This window comes from Monodon monoceros, unplaced genomic scaffold, assembly GCF_005190385.1.
Source record: "Monodon monoceros isolate NGI ecotype Baffin Bay Population unplaced genomic scaffold, NGI_Narwhal_1 Super_Scaffold_21, whole genome shotgun sequence".
Lineage (NCBI taxonomy): Eukaryota > Metazoa > Chordata > Mammalia > Artiodactyla > Monodontidae > Monodon > Monodon monoceros.
Window position 1 is genome coordinate 139,510,553 of NW_021703778.1, and position 22,182 is coordinate 139,532,734.

Sequence of the window (22,182 nt, forward strand, 5' to 3'; positions counted from 1 at the left end):
TGAATTGTGCACTTAAAAATGGTTAAGATGGCAGGGTTTATTATATAAATATTTCATCACAATAAAAAACTTTTTGAAAAGAAAAGTAGAGTTATGTGTTGGTAATTTGCTACAACATGTGTGAGTCTTAAAAACACTATGGTAAGTAAAAGAAGCCAGTCACAAAAGACCACATGTTGTATGACTCCAATTGTGTGAATGTCTAGAATAGGCAAATCTGTAGAGACAGAAGGTAAATTTGTGGTTGCTTGGGCCCTCCCAGTCTGAGAAGTAGTGACTGCTAATGTTTGCCAGGTTTCTTTTTGGAATGTTGGTAAATTCTAAAATTATATTATGGTAATGGTTGCACAACCTTGTGAATTTATTAACAACCAATGAACTGTATACTTTAAATATACAGCTTTATGATATGTGAACTGTATCTCAATAAAGCTCTTTAAAAAAAAAAAGATTATGAGCTCACACAAATAAAGTTTCTTAAGTAAGCCTAATCCATGGGATGGGCTAAATAGTGAGAAAATGTAAAAGGATTGGTAAGTAATAATAGACCTTAAATATAATAGACCCTAATATAGACCTTAAGTGTGTATAATTAGTTTTACCATTCCTGGTCTTAGTGTATTTGAAGCAGATCAGGATGAACTGGGATTAGGAAATAAGACAGCCAAGAAATACTAAATTATGTAATCTGGATGCATATTCACCTTTACACTGTTTACTAAGTGATATATCATTACTGCCTGAATGTGTGTGAATATTGTGTGACCTGCTAGAGCTGTTATATTTAATTTTTTGGAGGTTATGGATACCTTGACCCTTGTCTCTCCAGAAGATCCTCATAGGTATATACTTTTGGATGTAATTTTACAAGAAATGTAAATCATGGACCATGGTAAGAACATAGTGCCTTATTACTCTAATGAAATAGCCTGAGTTGGATAAAAGATTTAGGAGTTCTTGAGAGAGAAAGTTGATATAAAGAATTAGATACAGAGAGAGAAAGAATGTAAGACAAGAAAAGAGCCCTCTGAAACCATGGTAAAAATGGGTCAAGAGCTGGGAATCTATAGAGACCAGAGTTTTATTACTACCATCTACCAGTACTAATTAAACAAATCTCTTACTATAGAAGAACAAAATACATTGGTAAAGCATATGAATAGGGGATAATGAATGGAAAGAGTACCAGTAGTGATAACAAAAATAAAACCATATTCTAATAAACATTTATGTTTGCCTTCTTAGCATCCCAGCTGTTCATTCTAATATTATTTTCCATTACCTCATTGAAGTATGGAAAGTATACTCTTCAGGAAAAAAAAAATTAGAAAAATAAAACAAATATGTTCTATAAACAAACAATAGAACAATCTTTTTTGTTCTATAAAGATTTTAATTAATCATTAAAAAAATTAGCTTCCCTGAAGCAAGAGTTTATATTGACTGTTTTCCATTGAGATTCAAGAATCTTAAGGTTAAAGGTCGAAGAAGAAGATGCCATCATCCCCTTTTCTCTTAGATCTTGTTATATCTTTAGTATGTAAACAAATCCACACATATATTGTTATTCCAAATGTTCAACCTTGGAAGCAGCATTTTTCTATATTTCTATTGGCTACATTGATTCTGTAATCTGGAATCTTACTGAACTTTGATTGTTATCAGGCTAGTCATATAAATATCTCATAAATTTAGTGTGATATCTCTTTATATAAAATGGGATAAATATTCTTGCAATTATCTCATGGGATGAGCAGATTTGTCCTTACCTTGCGGAGTTCTTTAGCAATGGGCCACAGTATACCACCCTAGACTTAGAAATCTAAATGTATCTATAGTAGAAAAGGAATGATGGTACAAGTAACACACACGCACAAATTGAGCAAAGTGTAAATACTGTAGCAGTGTGTTCTATGTGTGAATGTTGTTTCTCAGTTGTTTTTAACAACTTTGGGGACCTAGTATACTAATGTGATAAATGGTTCTCTCTCCTGTTTCCAAAGCCCTGTTTGTTCTGATTGAAATATATTGAATACCTAATGTTGAATTGCTCTCAAACTATTGGTCATATGTCTGTTTTGTCTTGTTTTGTTTTTTACTCTGTTGAGGTATAGTTGCTTCATCATGTTGTGCTAGTTTCTGCTGTATAGAGAAGTGAATCAGCCATATGTATACACATATCCCCTCCCTTCTGGATTTCCCTCCCATCTAGGTCACCAAAGAGCATTGAGTAGAGTTCCTTGCACTATACAGCAGGCTCTCAGTAGTTACTCTGTTCCATACATAGCAGTGTATACATGTCAATCCCAATCTCCCAGTTCATCTCACACCCCCTCCCCCCTGCTTCCCCCTTTTGGTGTCCATACGTTTGTTCTCTATGTCTGTATGTCTATTTCTGTTTTGCAAATAAGTTCATCTGCACCATTTTTCTAGATTCAATATATATGTGTTAATATACAATATTTGTTTTTCTCTTTGACTTACTTCAGTCTGTATGACAGTCTCTAGGTCCATCCACGTCTCTACAAATGACCCAATTTCGTTCCTTTTAATAGCTGAGTAATATTCCATTGTGTATATGTACCACATCTTCTTTATCCATTCATCTGTCGATGGCCATTTAAGTTGCTTCCATGTCCTTGCTATTGTAAATAGTGCTGCAGTGAACATTGGGCTTCGTGTGTCTTTTTTAATTATGGTTTTCTCAGGTATATGCCCAGTAGTGGGATTGCTGGGTCATATGGTAGTCCTATTTTTAGCTTTTTAAGGAACCTCCATACTGTTCTCCATAATGGCTGTATCAGTTTACATTCCCACCAACAGTGCAAGAGGGTTCCCTTTTCTCCACACCCTCTCCAGCATTTGTTGTTTGTAGATTTTCTGATGATGCCTGTTCTAACCTGTGTGAGGTGATACCTCACTGTAGTTTTGATTTGCATTTCTCTAATAATTAGTGATGTTGAGTATCTTTTTACGTGCCTCTTGGCCATCTGTGTGTCTTCCTTAGAGAAATGTCTATTTGGGTCTCCCGCCCATTTTTTGATTGTTTTTCTGATATTGAGGTCAATGAGCTGTTTGTATATTTGAGAGATTATTCCCGTGTCAGTTGCTTCATTTGCAAATATTGTCTCCCATTCTGAGGGCCGTCTTTTTACCTTGTTTATGGTTTCCTTTGCTATGCAAAAGCTTTTAAGTGGGGGAGACCTTCAAAATGGTGGAGGAGTAAGACGTGGAGATCACCTTCCTCACCACAAATACATGAGAAATACATCTACATGTGGAACAACTACAGAACACCTACTGAACGCTGGCAGAAGACCTCAGACTTCCGCAAAGGCAAGAAACTCCCCACATACCTGGATAGGGCAAATGAAAAAAGAAAAAACAGAGACAAAAGAATAGGGATGGGACGTGCACCTCTGGGAGGGAGCTGTGAAGGAGGAAAAGTTTCCACACACTAGGAAAGCCCTTCACTGGTGAACACGGCTGATGGGCAGGGGGGAAGCTTTAGAGCCGCGGAGGAGAGCACAGCAACAGTGGTGCAGAGGGGAAAGCAGAGAGATCCCCGCACAGAGGATCGGTGCCGACAAGTACTCACCAGCCTGAGAGGCTTGTCTGCTCACCTGCTGGGGTGGGTGGGGGCTGGGAGCTGAGGCTCAGGCTTCAGAGGTCAGATCCCAGGGAGAGGACTGGGGTTGGCTGTGTGAACACAGCCTGAATGGGGCTAGTGCACCACAGCTAGATGGGAGGGAGTCCGGGAAAAAGCCTGCAACTGCCTAAGAGGCAAGAGACCATTGTTTCGGGGAGCGCAAGGAGAGGGTATTCAGAGCACCACCTAAATGAGCTCCAGAGACAGGCGCAAGCCCCGGCTATCAGCTCGGACACCAGAGACGGGCATGAAATGCTAAGGCTGCTGCTGCCGCCACCAGGAAGCCTGTGTGCAAGCACAGGTCACTATCCACATGTCCCTTCCTGGAAGCCTGTGCAGCACGCCACTGCCAGGGTCCTGGGATCCAGGGACAACTTCCCTGGGAGAATGCACGGCATGCCTCAGGCTGGTGCAACGTCACGCCGCCCTCTGCCACCGCAGGCTCACCCCTCATTCCATACCCCTCCCTCTCCCCGACCTGAGTGAGCCAGAGCCCCCTAATCAGCTGCTCCTTTAACCCCATCCTCTCTGAGCGAAGAACAGACGCCCTCAGGCGACCTACATGCAGAGGCGGGGCTAAATCCAAAACTGAACCCCAGGGCCTGTGCGAACAAATAAGAGAAAGGGAAATTTCTCTCAGCAGCCTCAGGAGCAGTGGATTAAATCTCCATGCGGTGGATTAAATCAAATTGATGTACCTGGCATCTCTGGAATACCTGAATAGATGAGGAATCATTCCAAAATTGACGCGGTGGACTTTGGGAGCAGCTGTAGTCTTGGGGTTTGCTTTTTGCGTCTAATGTGTTTCTGGTTTTATGTTTATCTTAGTTTAGTACTTAGAGTTTCTTATCATCAGTAGATTTGTTTACTCCTATGGTTGCTCTCTTCCTTTTTTTTAAAAAATATATATGTTTTTCCTTCTCTTTTTGTGAGTGTGTATATATATGTATGCTTCTTTGTGTGATTTTATCTGTATAGCTTTGCTTTTACCATTTGTCCTAAGGTCTGTCTGTCCATTTTTTTGGTTCGTTTTTTTGCTATAGTTTTCAGTGCTTCTTATCATTGGTGGATTTATTTTTTGGTTTGGTTCCTCTCTTCTTTCTTTCATTCTTTTTTTTTCATTTTTTAATAACTTTAATTATTTTATTTTTAGTAATTTTTTAATATTAATTTTATTTTATTTTCATTTCTTTTTTCTTTCCATTTTTCTCCCTTTTCTTCTGAGCCGTGTGACTGACAGGGTCTTGGCGCTCTGGGCGGTTGTCAGGCCTGTGCCTCTGAGGTAGGAGATCTGAGTTCAGGACATTGGTCCACCAGAGACCTCCCGGCTCCACATAATATCAAATGGCAAAAGTTCTCCCAGAGATCTCCATCTCAATGCAAAGACCCAGCTCCACTTAACGACTAGCAAGCTACAGTGCTGGACACTCTATGCCAAATAACTAACAAGACAGGAACACAACCCCACCCATTAGCAGAGAGACTGCCTAAACTCATATTAAGGTCACAGGCACCCCAAAACACACACCTGGACGCAGCCCTGCCCACAAGAAAGACAAGATCCAGCCTCATCCACCAGAACACAGGCACCAGTCCCCTCCACCAGGAGGTCTCCACAACACACTGAACCAACCGTAGCTATGGGGGGCAGACACCAAAAACAATGGGAAATACAAACCAGGAGCCTGAGAAAAGGAGACCCCAGACACAGTAAGTTAAGCAAAATGAGAAGACAGAGAAACACACAACAGATGAAGGAGCAAGGTAAAAACCCACCAGACCAAACAAATGAAGAGGAAATAGGCAGTCTACCTGAAATAGAATTCAGAGTAATAATAGAAAAGATGATCCAAACTCTTGGAAACAGAATGGAGAAAATACAAGAAACATTTACCAAGGACCTAGAAGAACTAAAGAGCAAACAAGCCATGATGACTAACACAATAAATGAAATTAAAAATTCTCTAGAAGGAATCAGTAGCAGAATAACTGAGACAGAAGAACAGATAAGTGACCTGGAAGATAAAATAATGGAAATAACTACCACAGAACAGAATAAAGAAAAAGAATGAAAAGAAGTGGGGATAGTCTCAGAGACCTCTGGCACAACATTAAATGTACCAACATTGGAATTATAGGGGTCCCAGAAGAAGAGGAGAAAAAGAAAGCGTCTGAGAAAATATTTGAAGAGATTATAGTTGAAAACTTCCCTTATATGGGAAAGGAAATAATCAAGTCCAGGAAGCACAGAGAGTCCCATACAGGATAAATGCAAGGAGAAAAGCACCAAGACACATATTAATCAAACTATGGAAAATCAAATACAAAGGAAAAATATTAAAAGCAGCAAGGGAAAAACAACAAATAACATACAAGGGAATCCCCATAAGGGTAACAGTTGATTCTGCAGAAACTCTGCAAGCCAGAAGGGAGTGGCAGGACATATTTAAAGTGATGAAAGGGAGAAACCTACAACGAAGATTACTCTACCCAGCAAAGATCTCATTCAGATTTGACGGAGAAATTAAAACCTTTACAGACAAGGAAAAGCTAAGAGAATTCAGCACCACCAAACCAGCTTTAATACAAATGGTAAAGGAACTTCTCTAGGCAGGAAACACAAAAGAAGGAAAAAACTTGCAATAACAAACCCAAAACAGTTAAGAAAATGGTAATAGGAACATACATATCAATAACTACCTTAAATGTAAACGGATTAAATGCTCCAACCAAAAGACGTAGACTGGCTGAATGGATACAAAAACAACACCCGTACATACGCTGTCTACAAGAGACCCATTTCAGACCGAGGGACATATACAGACTGAAAGTGAGGGGATGGAAAAAGATATTCCATGAAAATGGAAATCAAAAGAAAGCTGGGGTAGCAATTCTCATATCAGACAAAATAGAGTTTAAAATAAAGATGATTACATGAGACAAAGAAGGACACTACATAACGATCAAGGGATCAATCCAAGAAGAAGATATAACAATTGTAAATATTTATGCACCCAACATAGGAGCACCTCAATACATAAGGCAGATGTTAACAGCCATAAAAAGGGAAATCGACAGTAACACAATCATAGTAGGAGACTTTAATACCCCACTTTCACCAATGGACAGATCATCCAAAATGAAAATAAATAAGGAAACACAAGCATTAAATGATACATTAAACAAGATGGACTTAATTGATATTTTTAGGACATTCCATCCAAAAACAATACACTTTCTTCTCAAGTGCTCATGGAACATTCTCCAAGATAGGTAATACCTTGGGACAAAAATCAAGCCTAGGTAAATTTAAGAAAATTGAAATCATATCAAGTATCTTTTCCGACCACAGCACTTTGAGTCTAGATATCAATTACAGGAAAAAACCTATAAAAAGTACAAACCATGGAGACTAAACAGTATACTACTAAATAACCAAGAGATCACTGAAGAAATCAAACAGGAAATCAAAAAATACCTAGAAACAAATGACAATGAAAACACCACAACCCAAAACCTATGGGATGCAGCAAAGCAATTCTAAGAGGGAAGTTTGTGGCAATACAATCCTACCTCAGGAACCAAGAAACATCTTAAATAAACAATCTAACCTTACACCTAAAACAATTAGAGAGAGAAGAACCAAAAAACCCCAAAGTTAGCAGAGGGAAAGAGGTCATAAAGATCAGATCAGAAATAAATGAAACAGAAATGAAGGAAACAATAGCAAAGATCAAGAAAACTAAAAGCTGGTTCCTTGAGAAGATAAACAAAATGATAAACCATTAGCCAGACTCATCAAGAAAAAAAGGAAGAAGACTCAAATCAACACAATTAGAAATGAAAAAGGAGAAGTAACAACTGACACTGCAGAAATACAAAGGATCATGAGAGATTACTATAACAACTATATGCCAATTAAATGGACAACATGGAAGAAATGGACAAATTCTTTGAAATGCACAACCTTCCGAGACTGAACCAGGAAGAAATAGAAACTATAAACAGACCAATCACAAGCGCTGAAATTGAAACTGTGATTAAAAATCTTCCAACAAACAGAAACCCAGGACCAGATGGCTTCACAGGCGGATTCTATCAAACATTTAGAGAAGACCTAACACCTATCCTTCTCAAACTCTTCAAAAATATAACAGAGGGAGGAACAGTCCCAGACTCATTCTACGAGGCCACCATCACCCTGATACCAAAACCAGGCAAAGATTTCACAAAAAAAAGAAAACTACAGGCCAATATCACTGATGAACACAGATGCAAAAATCCTCAACAAAATACTAACAAACAATCCAACAGCACATTAAAATGATCATGCACCATGATCAAGTGCGGTTTATCCCAGGAATGCAAGGATTCTTCAATATACACAAATCAATCAATGTGATACACTATATTAAAAAATTGAAGGAGAAAAAACATATAATCATCTCAATAGATGCAGGAAAAGCTTTCGACAGAATTTAACACCGATTTATGATAAAAACCCTCCAGCAATTAGGCATAGAGGGAACTTACCTCAACATAATAAAGGCCACATGTGGCAAACCCACAGCCAACATTGTTCTCAATGGTGAAAAATTGAAACTGTCTCCTCTAAGATCAGAAACAAGAGAAGGTTGTCCACTCTCACCACTATTATTCAACATTGTTTTGGAAGTTTTAGCCACAGCAATCAGAGAAGAAAAAGAAAAGGAATCCAAATCCGAAAAGTAGAAGTAAAGCTGTCACTGTTTGCAGATGACATGATACTATACATAGAGAATCCTAAAGATGCTACCAGAAAACTACTAGAGCTAATCAATGAATTTGGTAAAGTAGCAGGATACAAAATTAATGCACAGAAATCTCTTGCATTCCTGTACACTAGTGATGAAAAATCTGAAAGAGAAATTAAGGGTACACTCCCATTTATCATTGTAACAAAAAGAATAAAATACCTAGGAATAAACCTACCTCAGGAGACAAAAGACCTGTATGCAGAAAACTGTAAGACACTGATTAAAGAAATTAAAGATGATACAAACAGATCGAGAGATATACCGTTTTCTTGGATTGGAAGAATCAACACTGTGAAAATGACTATACTATCCAAAGCAATCTACAGATTCAGTGCAATTCCTATCAATCTACCAATGGCATTTTTCACAGACTAGAACAAAATATTTCACAATTTGTGTGGAAACACAAAAGACTGCAAATAGCCAACGCAATCTTAAGAAAGAAAAATGAAGCTAGAAGAATCAGGCTCCCTGATTCGCAGTAATAATAAGTCAGGCTCCCTGACTTCAGACTCTACTACAAAGCTACAGTAATCAAGACAGTATGGTACTGGCACAAAACAGAAATATAGATCAATGGATCAGGATAGAAAGACCAGAGATAAACCCATGCACGTATGGTCACCTTATTTTTGATAAAGGAGGCAAGAATATACAGTGGAGAAAAGACAGCCTCTTCAATAAGTGGTTCTGGGAAAACTGGGCAGCTACATGTAAAAGAATGAAATTAGAACACTCCCTAACACCATACACAAAAATAAATTCAAAATGGATTAAAGACCTAAATGTAAGGCCAGACACTATCAAACTCTTACAGGAAAACATAGGCAGAACAGTCTATGACATAAATCACAGCAAGATCCTTTTTGACCCACCTTCTAGAGAAATGGAAATAAAAATGAAAATAAATGGGACCTAATGAAACTTAAAAGCTTTTGCACAGCAAAGGAAACCATAAATAAGATGAAAAGACAACCCTCAGAATGGGAGAAAATATTTGTAAATGAAACAACTGACAAAGCAGTAATCTCCAAGATTTACAAGCAGCTCATGCAGCACAGTATCAAAAAAACAAAAAATCCAATCCAAAAATGGGCAGAAGGCTAAATAGGCATTTATCCAGAGAAGTTATACAGATTGCCAACAAACATGAAAGTATGCTCAACATCTCTAATCATTAGAGAAATGCAAATCAAAACTACAGTGAGGTATCACCTCATACAGGTCAGAATGGCCACCATCAAAAATGTACAATCAGTAAATTCTTGAGAGGATGTGGAGAAAAGGGAACCCTCTTGCACTATTGGTGGGAATGTAAATTGATACAGCCACTGTGGAGAACATTGTGGAGGTTCCTTTAAAAACTAAAAGTAGAACTACCACACGACCCAGCAATCCCACTACTGGGCATATACCCTGAGAAAATCATAAATCAAAAAGAGTCATGTACCACAATGTTCATTGCAGCTCTGTTTACAATAGCCAGGACACGGAAGCAAGCTAAGTCTCCTTCGACAGATGAATGGATAAAGAAGATGTGGCACATATATGCAATGGAATATTACTAAGCCATAAAAAGAAACGAAATTGAGTTATTTGTAGTTAGCTGGATGGACTTAGAGGTTATACAGAGTGAAGTCAGTCAGAAAGAGAAAAACATATGCTAACAGATATATATGGAATCTGAAAAAAAAAAAATATATATATATACCTGCTTCTGAAGAACCTGGGACAGGACAGGAATAAATACGCAGACGTAGAGAATGGACTTGAGGACACGGGGTTGGGGAAGGGTAAGTTGTGATGAAGTGAGAGAGTGGCATGGACATATATACACTACCAAATATAAAATAGATAACTCGTGGGAAGCAGCCGCATAGCACAGGGAGATCAGCTCGGTGTTCTGTGACCACTTAGAGGGGTGGGATAGGGAAAATTGAAGGGAGACGCAAGAGGGAGGAGATATGGGGATATATGTATGTGTATAGCTGACTCACTTTGTTATAAAGCAGAAACTTACACACCATTATAAATCAATTATGCTCCAATATAGATGTTTAAAAAAAAAAGCTTTTAAGTTTCATTAGGTGTCATTTGTTTATTTTTGTTTTTATTTTCATTACTGTAGGAGGTGGGTCAAAAAAATCTTGCTGTGATTTATGTCAAAGAGTGTTCTTCCTATCTTTTCCTCCAAGAGTTTTATAGTGTCCAGTCTTACATCTAGGTCTTTTATCCATTTTGAGTTTATTTTTGTTTATTGTGTTAGAGAGAGGAAACTAATCTTAGAATCCTAAGGGAAATTTTGGAGGGAAGCTTTTTTATTAGTTTGTTTTCCATATTTTAACCATTCTGTTTTCCTAGGTAGCAAATACTTGACTGATTGGAGAAAGCCTGAAATTGCATTTCATATATTAGGTAGATTCCTAAGTTTTCCTATTGGAGTCATCTTGAGATAATATGTTTGATTTCCTATTATTTATTTCAATGTCCTTTCAGAGTTCTAGTCAATCTTAAGAAAAGCTTTATGTCAGTAGCATCATCACAATTTATTCACGTAACCTATTATATAAGATCACTGAAGAGTACAGATATGCACAAGATATGGCTCTTAAGCTTAGTGAAGGCCTTAGGGAAAATAGGATAAAAAGGTCAAAAGACATATCTCTTAAATCCATTTAGGTCTTTAAATCATTTGATTATTCTCTTTTGCAGTTTATCTTTTAAAAAATGTCATTTCGATTTTGACCTATCATAATTCATGCTAAGAAGATTACCATGAACCCTGAGCTCTACTGATATCTTCTAAGGTAATTAACTTGTGGAGAAATTCCATACTTAGACAGTGTAACTCTGACAGAAATAATGTTGAAAAGTAACAAAAGTAATCATTTATTCAGCCCTTGCTATGTCTGAAGTATTCTGCCAAGTGCTTAACTTCCATCTGTGATATTCCATCGTTAGGAGCAAGTCCTTGGTATTCTGTGAAACATTTCAAGTTACTAATTCCTCATCGTAACAGTGTTCCCACACTATTGTGATAATTGAAGAATGTGGACCCGGGTTACCTTCTTTCAGAACAATACACTGGAGATGCCCAAGCACAAATTATTTATACTTGAATAATTAGACATGTGATATAGTTGTATCTACTCATTTCTATTTCTTTCAGCAGTGAGAGGATTAATATACTGTTACCTAGTTAAGGTTGAGAAAATCATATTGATAAAAGACATTTAGTAGCACAAGAAAGGGATTATCATAAGTAATATTTATCTGCTGTCCACAACCATTTGACACAATCAGTGCAAGGTCTTACATTATGTTAATGAAGATCAACAATGGTTAGAACTCTAATCACTCACATTCTTTAAAATAAAGATATAAGTAGTACATACAGTATTGGAAAACTATATAGTGTTTGGTGTCTAAATGTATAGAAGTAAACTGAAATTGGTCCAGGGGTTAAGAATCAGACAACTTGAATAAAAGAACAGCCTCACTTTCTTACAAGGGAGAAGGTACAATTAGCCTGAAATAGCACCTGGGTTGACATTTTTTGTGGGTGTAAGAGAATAACGAATGATGATTTGAAATGCAACAAATCTTAGTTTTGGGATATTCTCTACATAAGAGATGTCCTAAGGATTATAAACATGCATACATATATATTTTTTAAAATTAATTAATTTATTTAATTTTGTCTCCGTTGGGTCTTTGTTGCTGCACGCAGGCTTTCTCTAGTTGCAGCGATCGGGGGCTACTCTTCAACACAGCGTGCAGGCTTCTCATTGCCATGGCTACTCTTTGTTGCTGAGTATGTGCTCTAGGTGCTAGGTACGTGGACTTCAGTAGTTGTGGCACGCGGGCTCAGTAGTTGTGGTGCACGGGCTTAGTTGCTCTGTGGCATGTGGGATCCTCCTGGACCAGGTGTCGAACCCATGTCCCATGCCTGCATTGGCAGGTGGATTCTTAACCACTGTGCCACCAGGGAAGTCCAACACATATATATGTTTTTAAAAATAGATGTTTTGAATGCATATAATGTTCATATACATGGAAATGGAAAATATAAATGTATGAAGAATTATGGATGAATACTCCTTGGATAAAGCCACCTGCTTCCTTTTTATCTCTACAGCCCCCGAAATATCTCAGAAACCCTTATACTTCTCATTTTAATCACTTGCTATGCTCTTTAGTCTAATAGATGATGCCTGTTGTTTGCATTTACTTTTTTAAGAGCTTAGTGAAAGCTTCAGCTATGTTAACAAGTATTTAGAAAATGTGTTGCTGTTTTCTCCAATGAAGAAATGTTATTTTTAAAAAGTTTTAAGGAAATATATTTTAGAATATTAATTTTAAAGTGGCTTGGAGTAGATTGACAAAGCCAAAAAGGACCAGAGAAAGAGATTTTAAGCCCAGATAATACATGAATACAGATAAGGTGATACTAATGGACAAGGAATGGGAGGATCTGCTTAATAAATGAGAAGTTAAAACAATTCAGGAGACAACTTGGAAAAAATGACGTGAAAGAAGAACTTAAGAAAATTTTCCTAAAATATTAAAACATGCTTAAGATACTTGGATATTTAAAATTGTTCACATTAAGTTATTTCGTTAGTGGAAATGATACTGTGTTATTTATAAAAACTAGTAACTGCAGAGTTTTAAAAACTCTAGGAAACAAAATTCTAACCGATTTAAAAATTTTCCATTTGAAGAATTTTAGTGGATTTTGAACCTATTTGTTAATATTTTCAAAGTAACATCTTCCAATTATTTTGTAGAAACAACTAATTAATATTATAAAAGATGGAAATTTATTAACCCCATTTCAAAAAGGCACTTGCGTGTTTGGTGGATGAGATTGAAAAATAAATGTTGTGTAATGATGTAGTAAATATAGGTAAAGTACTTCTTCCATTTCAGTCTAGTTATCTTTTAAAACTATTTTTTACTTTTTAATTACCATATCACAAAATATCAAACCAAGATTTTCTAAAATAACGCGTATTAATCACATTGCTCTCACAAAAACATTGTTGAGAACTTTTTGCGCATTATTTAGTAAAATAAAATGAAAAGCTATTTAAAATATTATGTCATCTTTAGCTCATCTTTTTAAAATTTCTATTTAAGTGTGATATACTACATGCTTTTCCAGTGGTTTATGAAAATAACATTCAGAAATTGTTTACTGATAGAGATTCATGATCAACCTTTTGGAGGTTACTCTCAGAGATGAGACATGTAAACATGTAAATTTCTTTAAACTGTAAAAAGTGCTTTCCAGAGGAACACACTCCGGGAACAAATTGCCTGGAGGCGTTAGAGGAGACTTTACTGAGATGACCCTAAGACCCTGTTTCATTATGTACACATAGGAATTTTTCAGGTGGTTATTTCACAGCTCTTTAGTAGACCAAAGAAAAATGTAACATTTCTCAAATGATTTTATTTTGGTGAGGTCTGCTTAATTCAATGATTCATGTTTCTGTCAATAAATGTAGAGAAAAAAAGAAAATGTATTATTTTAGATTTAGATCTAGATGAGTATGCGACTTCGGGCGGACGTAGAGAAATATGGCTTGTCTAAACTTACTTCCTCATATCTCTTATTGTCCCATTTTTCTCTTTATTGGGTTTTTCACTCTTGGGCAAGAGAAAAGTATTGCTAAAAACCTCTGTAGTGATAGTTTTCATCCTAGTTATGGTAGAGAAACTGTTATATATTCATAAATATGTAATATCTGTAAAAAACTTTTCTTAACATGGGCATCCCTCTTTCATAGCACTAACCATGATATATTGATGTACCATACTATATTAATTTGTTCATACCTCTGAGCTCTTTGATATCAAGGACATTTGTCATGTTTTTTTTTTTTTCCCCCCATTCCTACATTTTCTGCACATACTAGGCATTGGTATGTTTCTTAAACTGAATAATTAAATGATACAATCACTTTCGTGAGACTTTATGCCAGTTTTTTTAAATGTAACTCACATCAAGTTCACTTTCAAAGCTATTTGGAAATTTATTATAAAGTTTGTATAAACTTATGACTAATAAGATATAAACTGGAAATAGAGAAAGAGAAGGATGCAAAAATGCTAATTATGAAAATAGTTATCTGTACTGTATTTGTTGCATTAAAAACCACCACAAGGGCTTCCCTGGTGGCGCAGTGGTTGAGAGTCCGCCTGCCGATGCAGGGGACACAGGTTCGTGCCCCGGTCTGGGAAGATCCCACATGCTGCGGAGCGGCTGGACCCATGAGCCATGGCCGCTGAGCCTGTGCGTCCGGAGCCTGTGCTCCGCAACGGGAGAGGCCATAGCAGTGAGAGGCCCGCGTACCGCAAAAGAACAAAACAAAACAAAACAAAACCCACCACAAAACTTAGTGACTTAAAACAACAATGACTTAGTATTTCTCACAAATCTGTAGATTTGCTGGTTTCAGGTAGGTGTATCATCTGGTCTTACCTGGAATCACTCATGTGGCTGAAATAATTCGTTAGCTCAGCTATGGCTAGAGAGTCTAACATGGCCTCAGTCAGATGTCTAGGGCCTTGCTGCTATCTGTTTTGCTAGGCCTTTCTCTCCACATCATCTCTCACCATTCCATGATTTAGCCTGGGCTTCCTATCATGTTAATAGAAGTATACCAAAAGAGTGAAGGCAGAAACTGTGAGGCCTTTTGAGACATAGGCTTCAGAACTCACACACCATGACTTCTGCCCCATTCTGTTGGCCAAAGTCATAAGTCCAGTCCAGATGCAAAGGTTGTAGAAACACATTCCACCTCTTGATAGGAGGACTTATAAAGAATATGTGGCCATATTTAATCTTCCACAATAATACATGAGTTGTTGTTAAGTATAAAATTTGTTTCTCAGCTGGCTCATAATGAGGGGGAAATGAGACATTAAAGTACTAGCTACCAGAATGAAGAACTAATACCAGAAGAATCCATTTTTTTCTTCCAGTTTTATTGAGGTACAATTGACATGCCGCACTATATAAGTTTAAGGTGTACAGTATAATGACTTGACTTACATACATCATGAAATGATTACCACAATAAGTTTAGTGAATAGAAAGAAATAGAAACAAATTTTTCCTTGTGATAAAAACTCTTATGACCTACTCTCTTAACATCTTTCATATATAATGTATGGCAGTGTTAGTTATAGTTATCACGTTGTACATTATATCCCTAGTACTTATTTATCTTATAACTAGAAGTTTGTACGTTTTGACCACCTTTATCCAATTCCCCCTCCCACCACCCCTTGCCTCTGATAACCACAAATCTGATCTCCCTTTCTTTAAGTTTGTTTATTTTTGAAGTATAATTGACTTACAACACTATGTTAGTTCCTGAAACAGGACAGAAAATTAAATTTTTTAAATCCCGTTAGTTTTTAATAATACATGGGAATTATAAAGAATTCCAAAAATACAAAAAAACTAAAATAAAAAGAGTAAAAAATAAAATGCACTTCAAATCTGATTACCCAGAAATATTATTAAGATTAATTGTAAAACATTCTAACATGTTTCTGTGTCTATATTATAGGTAGAAGAATGGATGAATGAATGTTTAATTGAGTAAAAGATAGAGCTATATGAAATTAGGATAATTCTCTAAAGTTAATACAGAATAGCATTTTATTTCATTTAAACAGAGGAAAAAGAAAATGAATGAAAAGAGCATATTACAAGAGATATTATTTACTAAACAGAGATCTCTCTAAAGTTAAAAAAAATCAGGAAAATCATTAATAGGTTACAGTCATAGTTTTAACTTTTTAAACCTTAGGGTTTGTTGAAAGATAAGGAAGCTAGCACTGTTACATTTCCTTCTAACTACCCTCTCCTTGCCTTCAAATTTCTGTTTATTGTATGGTTATCAAAAAAAAAAAAAAAAAGAAAACCTGCTTGAACATATCCAGTCTTCAATCTGAGCTTATTTTATAAACCATTGCAGAGATGTAGGAAGAAAGATGAAGTCAGCCCAGAGTATATCAGATCTTGACAGACTTGCACAAAGGAAAATAGAGGAAGCGAGGGAATAGAGACAACATATCGTCTTTTATGGAATGCTCTGTTTTTCTCTGTGAGATTTTATTAAATGTCCAGTACTAGAGTTTTTCTACCTAGATAAGGGTTTAACTCACCGTTTATGTGGGGATATCATTGGGTTTCAGATTAGTTCCCCAATTCAGTGTGCATTTGTTCCTGGAACCTTCAACTTGATCACAGAGATTCAACCCCTTGTTTCATTTGTTTCTCACAGCAGCTGCTTTCAAGATGAAAAGATAGTTTCTTTCAGTTTACATCTCTCTAGATTTGAAGGTATTAGTGAGAATTTTTATGATTCGGATAATTCACCATTATGACTTCTTTGGGAGCCAGAACAGCATTATGAGCCTCAACCCTGCTGCAATATGCTTCTCAAAGACCATTTATTTCTGTCGTTGACCACCCAACTTTTGAGATTTATGACATAAAGCTGTATATTTTTCCCCGTTTGATCATTGCTGGTGGAAGTTTTTTCCTCTAGTTTTTACTCTTTTTTGTTGTTGTTGATTTCTGTTAGATATGGAGAGGCAGAAATTCTTTGTTACAGCTTGATCCTACTGTGATAACCTGTAAGCTCAAGGCAGTAAATTTTTAAAGAAATACCTTTTATGTAAGGGAAAATAACCATTAAAATAGACAATGTTTTCAGCCTCAGTTTTGCAACAGATGCAGAGGAATTTTTCATAATGATGGTTTATGTAGAAATCCTCAATGACATACTACCTGGTAGCAGCCAGGTATATCTCAAAATGAAAGGTATCTTATAGGTGCAGAAACATATATGATGAGATAAATTGCTTTCAGGTGATCTAACGTGATAGAAAAGTAAGACTCACAATATCCTGAGTGGTACATGGTTAGAAAGCATGGCTTAGTCCAGTTTAACGTGCATATATAGCACCTTGAGAAGTCTTTCTAAAATTGCAGATCCTGAATCAGTAAGTCTTGGATGGGACCTGAGATTCTATATTTCTAACAAGCTCCCTGGTAAAACAAATGTTGCTGGTCTTCAGATCATACTTTTAGTAGCAAGGTTCTTGACTAGACTCACAGCACCTATACTTGACTAAATCCTTGAGGCCAGGGCCTTATTTGTCTTTGGATCCCTGTTATCTAATGAAGTGCCTGAATAAAAGGCACTTTATTGTTAAATAAACGAACTGATGTGTTAAATAAGTATATGACCACTAGGTGTCTGGAATACTCGTATTTTATATTAACGGTTGAGAAAGAATCCTTATGTTTTGGAGACCAGCTGAGTGAATGATAAGATTGCTATTTTCTCTTAAAAGTGCAAAATCCTAACTAAGATTTTTGCTCAGTTGAAAAACTGTGGTACATCACACAGCTACTTTGGACCACAAAATATTACTTTTCAAATACTAGAACATATCCTTAACTGAGCTCAAGATATCAAATTTTATTTAAATGAAAGAAAATCTATAGAGTATGTGTTATCAGTTATCCATCCTGGGAATAGAAAAATTTAAGTAATATTCCTGTGGTGCAACTAACCTTAAGCTATGACATCTTTGTGGGCCCACCCAGTTGGGTTAGCTGTGAAGTTCACCTTCAGATAACTGAACTTATTGTCCCTTTAAGCTAGTAGTTCTCAACTGGTTGGCAGCATTTTAAAATTACCTGGGAAGCTTTTTAGAATCGCAGTTTCCAAGCTGTACCCCAGAAATGAGACCCAAGCATCAGTATTTTTACAAGCTCCACAGATAATTCCAGTTTATAACCAAAGTTGAGAACCATTACTGGACTATGACCTCTTTAAAACCAGGGTCAGTCTTTCACTTATTTTTTAACTCTTAACACCTAAGACATGGTATAGGTCCTCAGTAAATGTTTATTTAGTCAGTGGATGAAATATGTTATAAGAATTATTGCCTGTTGCCAAACAATAGCATTCTTCACTCTAAAGGGACTATTTTGACTATTTTTGTTGGCATCTTGAAATTTGAAAAGTTTGAATTGCCCTCTTGGTATTGACAATACTGAAAATTAGTATTTGATATAGTTTTTTTTTTTTTTAGTGCTTGAGCGGTTTTGTTGATACAAGTTGGATTTCACATCACTTTTTATCAAGATCTGATACAAATGGAGGTGTGGTCAAAGACTAGAATGCTGTGGCACAAACACTTCAGTAATATGGAATATTACAAAGAAATCTAAAGTTTCTAAGGTCTATTAGTGGGAAGACAAGATCAGTTCATCTCATTGCTGAGTTATGGAGTCAACTATATATTTTTTTATAGACCAGAAATAATAACTACTTAGAATGATGAGTATTTTTGCTTTTCTAATTTCTAAATAAATAGAAGAGCAAAACAGTGGAAATTTTAAGTTTGATTTGTGAAACCACCACATAATCACCTTTATTATAATAACCATTGATTTTGTTTGTTTTTGTTTTTTTAACATCTTTATTGGAGTATAATTGCTTTACATTGTTGTGTTTGTTGCTGCTGTATAACAAAGTGAATCAGCTATACGTATACATATGTCCCCATATCCCCTCCCTCTTGTGTCTCCCTCCCACTCTCCCTATCCTACCCCTCTAGGTGGTCACAAAGCACGGAGCTGATCTCCCTGTGCTATGCGGCTGCTTCTCACTAGCTATCTGTTTTACATTTGGTAGTGTATATATGTCCATGCCACTCTCTCACTTCGTCCGAGCTTACCCTTCCCCCTCCCCATGTCCTCAAGTCCATTCTCTATGTCTGTGTCTTTATTCCTGTCCTGCCCCTAGGTTCTTCAGAATCATTTTTTTTTTTAGATTCCATATATATGTGTTAGCATATGGTGTATGTTTTTCTCTTTCTGACTTACTTCACTGTGTATGACAGACTGTAGGTCCATCCACCTCACTACAAGTAATTCAATTTCGTTCCTTTTTATGGCTGAGTAATATTCCATTGTATATATGTGCCACATCTTCTTTATCCATTCATCTGTCGATGGACACTTAGGTTGCTTCCATGTCCTGGCTATTGTAAATAGTGCTGCAGTGAACACTGTGGTACATGACTCTTTTTGAATTACGGTTTTCTCAGGGTATATGCCCAGGAGTGGGATTGCTGGGTCATATGGTAGTTCTGTTTTTAGTTTTTTAAGGAACCTCCATACTCTTCTCCCTAGTGGCTGTATCAATTTACATTCGCATCAACAGTGCAAGAGGGTTCCCTTTTCTCCACACCCTCTCCAGCATTTATTTTTTGTAGATTAACCATTGATTTTTTGTGTGTGTGAGCTTTCCTCAGAACAAAATTGTAACTATATCAGTGGTGGGAGTTCTTCAGTTAGTCTCTAGTAGTCTATATTTTATGTCTTTTTAAAAATAGTTTGTTGCCATTAGTTAATCACAGCAGGGGAAAAAATCTCCTTCATTTGGAGTTTTGCGCTCTCCATTCCTGTGATACCAGGATGAAATAAAAATGAGTAAGGAAAGGGAAAAAAATCATTTAAAAATCCTGAATTGTCCTTCTGAATAATTATCATGCATTTTGTCTCACTGATGAATTAGAGAACTGAGGACATTGTATTTTACATATAGATATCAGCCTGCTACTGGTATTTCACATCTAATTGTCAGTACATAAATGATATAATTGTATTATTAAGTTTTGGACCTGAATTGTATAAAGGTAATGAAACAATAAAATACCAAAGCAAATATTTAATTATAATTTAAATGAGCACTTAATAGTTCTTTTTAATAAATAGCCAAAATGTAGGATGGATGAATAGAACTAGCAATAGAGTAAGCAGAGATCCTTGTCCCACTTCTTTACAAACTAGCTGGGTAACTTTGAGTAAATTATTTAACCACATTGTACTTCAGTTGTCTTATCTGTAAAATGAATAGACAAATCTACTAAGGTCTCTACCAACTCCAAAATTTTATGGTATGTAATTCTAATCTCAACTAAGTGTCATAATATTGGTGTGGAAAAAGAGAAACTTTAACCAATCATTTATTCCTACACCTTTCCTTTAAGGCAACTATGTAAAATAAAATCCTGAAAAACGTAAAACTTTCCTAAACCACTTGAAACTTAGGAAAAAAAAATATTGACTCAAGCATAGGCAAAATATAGAGGAACATCTGTTGAGGGTCCAACAGCTCTAAGTTTAAATTCTAGCTTTTTCCCCTTCTAGTTTGTGAGCCCATGAGCAAGTATATTTCTTGATCACTCTGAGTCTATTAATGAAAAAAACCAATGAGTCTGTTTCCTTAAATATAAAACTGAAGTGTGAATATTTACCTGACAGGATTGCTATACTTATTAAATAATGAGATCATATAATTAGAAATAGTGCTCAATTTTTTTAACCTGAATATATTTTGAGTGGCTGACAAGATGTCAGACATGCCATTTAAATACATAATGAACATTAATTATAAACTATTTATGCTATTTCCTGTGTTACATTTACTTTCAAGAATATGATGGTTGCATCTTCATTTTCTATAATGAATAAAATACATACCCAAAACTGCAGTGTCTTTTGATTAACAGTGGAAACTGTTCCATGAATTGTGCTTCACATTTTTCTTAATGAGTGTTGAAAAGAATCTGTTTCTTCACTGTATACGAAGTATTTCAGTATGTGAATGTTTTGAGTAGGCAGGCAAGTCCTTCTGCATGTGAAAATATTATTGTTTTCTTTCAGGAAACCCTGATAGATTGGTGTGATGAAAAGGAACTTAATTTGATATTAACAACTGGAGGAACAGGGTTTGCGCCACGAGATGTCACTCCAGAGGTGAGATAGTATATGCTTTTCTGATATTCAATGAGTAGACTATTCATGTTATTTTTAATCCTTTTTATTCTTTTTATATGATTTATGTAATTTTGCTAGACAGAACAAGAGACCTGTGGTTCTAAGAATGTGAACATTTTGCTGTGGGAGAATCATTATATTAAAAAAAACTTTCTTGACTTCTTTTCTTTGGACTTAAACTAGAAATTATCTAAAATGAGGAAGATTGAACTGGTGCAGAAGGTAATCCTGCATTTGCTCAGTGGTCTGTGGTATCGGCTGAATTTCAGGCATATTGCCAAAGTAGGTAATAGCAGAACTCTGACTCAGCATGGCATCTGGTCTGATGTGCTTTGTTAATATAATTCAAAATGTTTCTGATTTGTCTTGAGATACCCTTTTCATTGGTCTCAAGTAGGATGACTGCAATAGCATATTTATACCAATTTTATAGTATTTGATGAGAAAGTTATATATTCCATAATTTTAAATGTGAATTTAAATGCAGAATTTAATAAGCCAAAAGGCAGAATTAATCTCTAGGCTTCATGCCACAAGAATCACCTTCAACCTTGCACAGGAAAAAAAATTAGGGAAAGAATGAAGAATAGACAGTGCTCAGTGATACAGGGGGAAAGTCCTTCTTTCTTTTTAAAGAAGCCATAAGCTTCATGTGTCACTTCAGAGTCATATGCAGACTTATATTAATACTTGTGACATTGTTTCCTTTACCTCCCAGAAAAGTGTTTCTTGGCTGAATTTCAACCTACTGTTAACTGGTTTTTTATTTCCAAATCAGTGCACCATTGTGTCTCCTATCTTATTCATAGCAAGATACTTCTGCTCAGTACCTATTAAATAATTATTGTCCT

General features: G+C 36.1%; 1 protein-coding gene across 2 annotated transcripts in view; it reads left to right on the top strand.

The window, feature by feature from the left end:
• GPHN (gephyrin) overlaps window positions 1-22,182 on the top strand; it is a 619,699-nt gene that overhangs the window by 243,977 nt on the left and 353,540 nt on the right. The window contains exons 1-2 of one of the 2 annotated variants that reach the window (XM_029239207.1): window positions 11,156-11,252; window positions 21,218-21,310. Coding sequence is in view for 1 of the 2 variants with exons in the window: in XM_029239205.1 (XP_029095038.1) it covers window positions 21,218-21,310 (93 nt within the window). In the remaining variant the exon portion in view is untranslated. Of the gene's footprint in view, window positions 1-11,155; window positions 11,253-21,217; window positions 21,311-22,182 lie in introns of those variants that run through there. The other variant, XM_029239205.1, reaches the window with a different exon arrangement.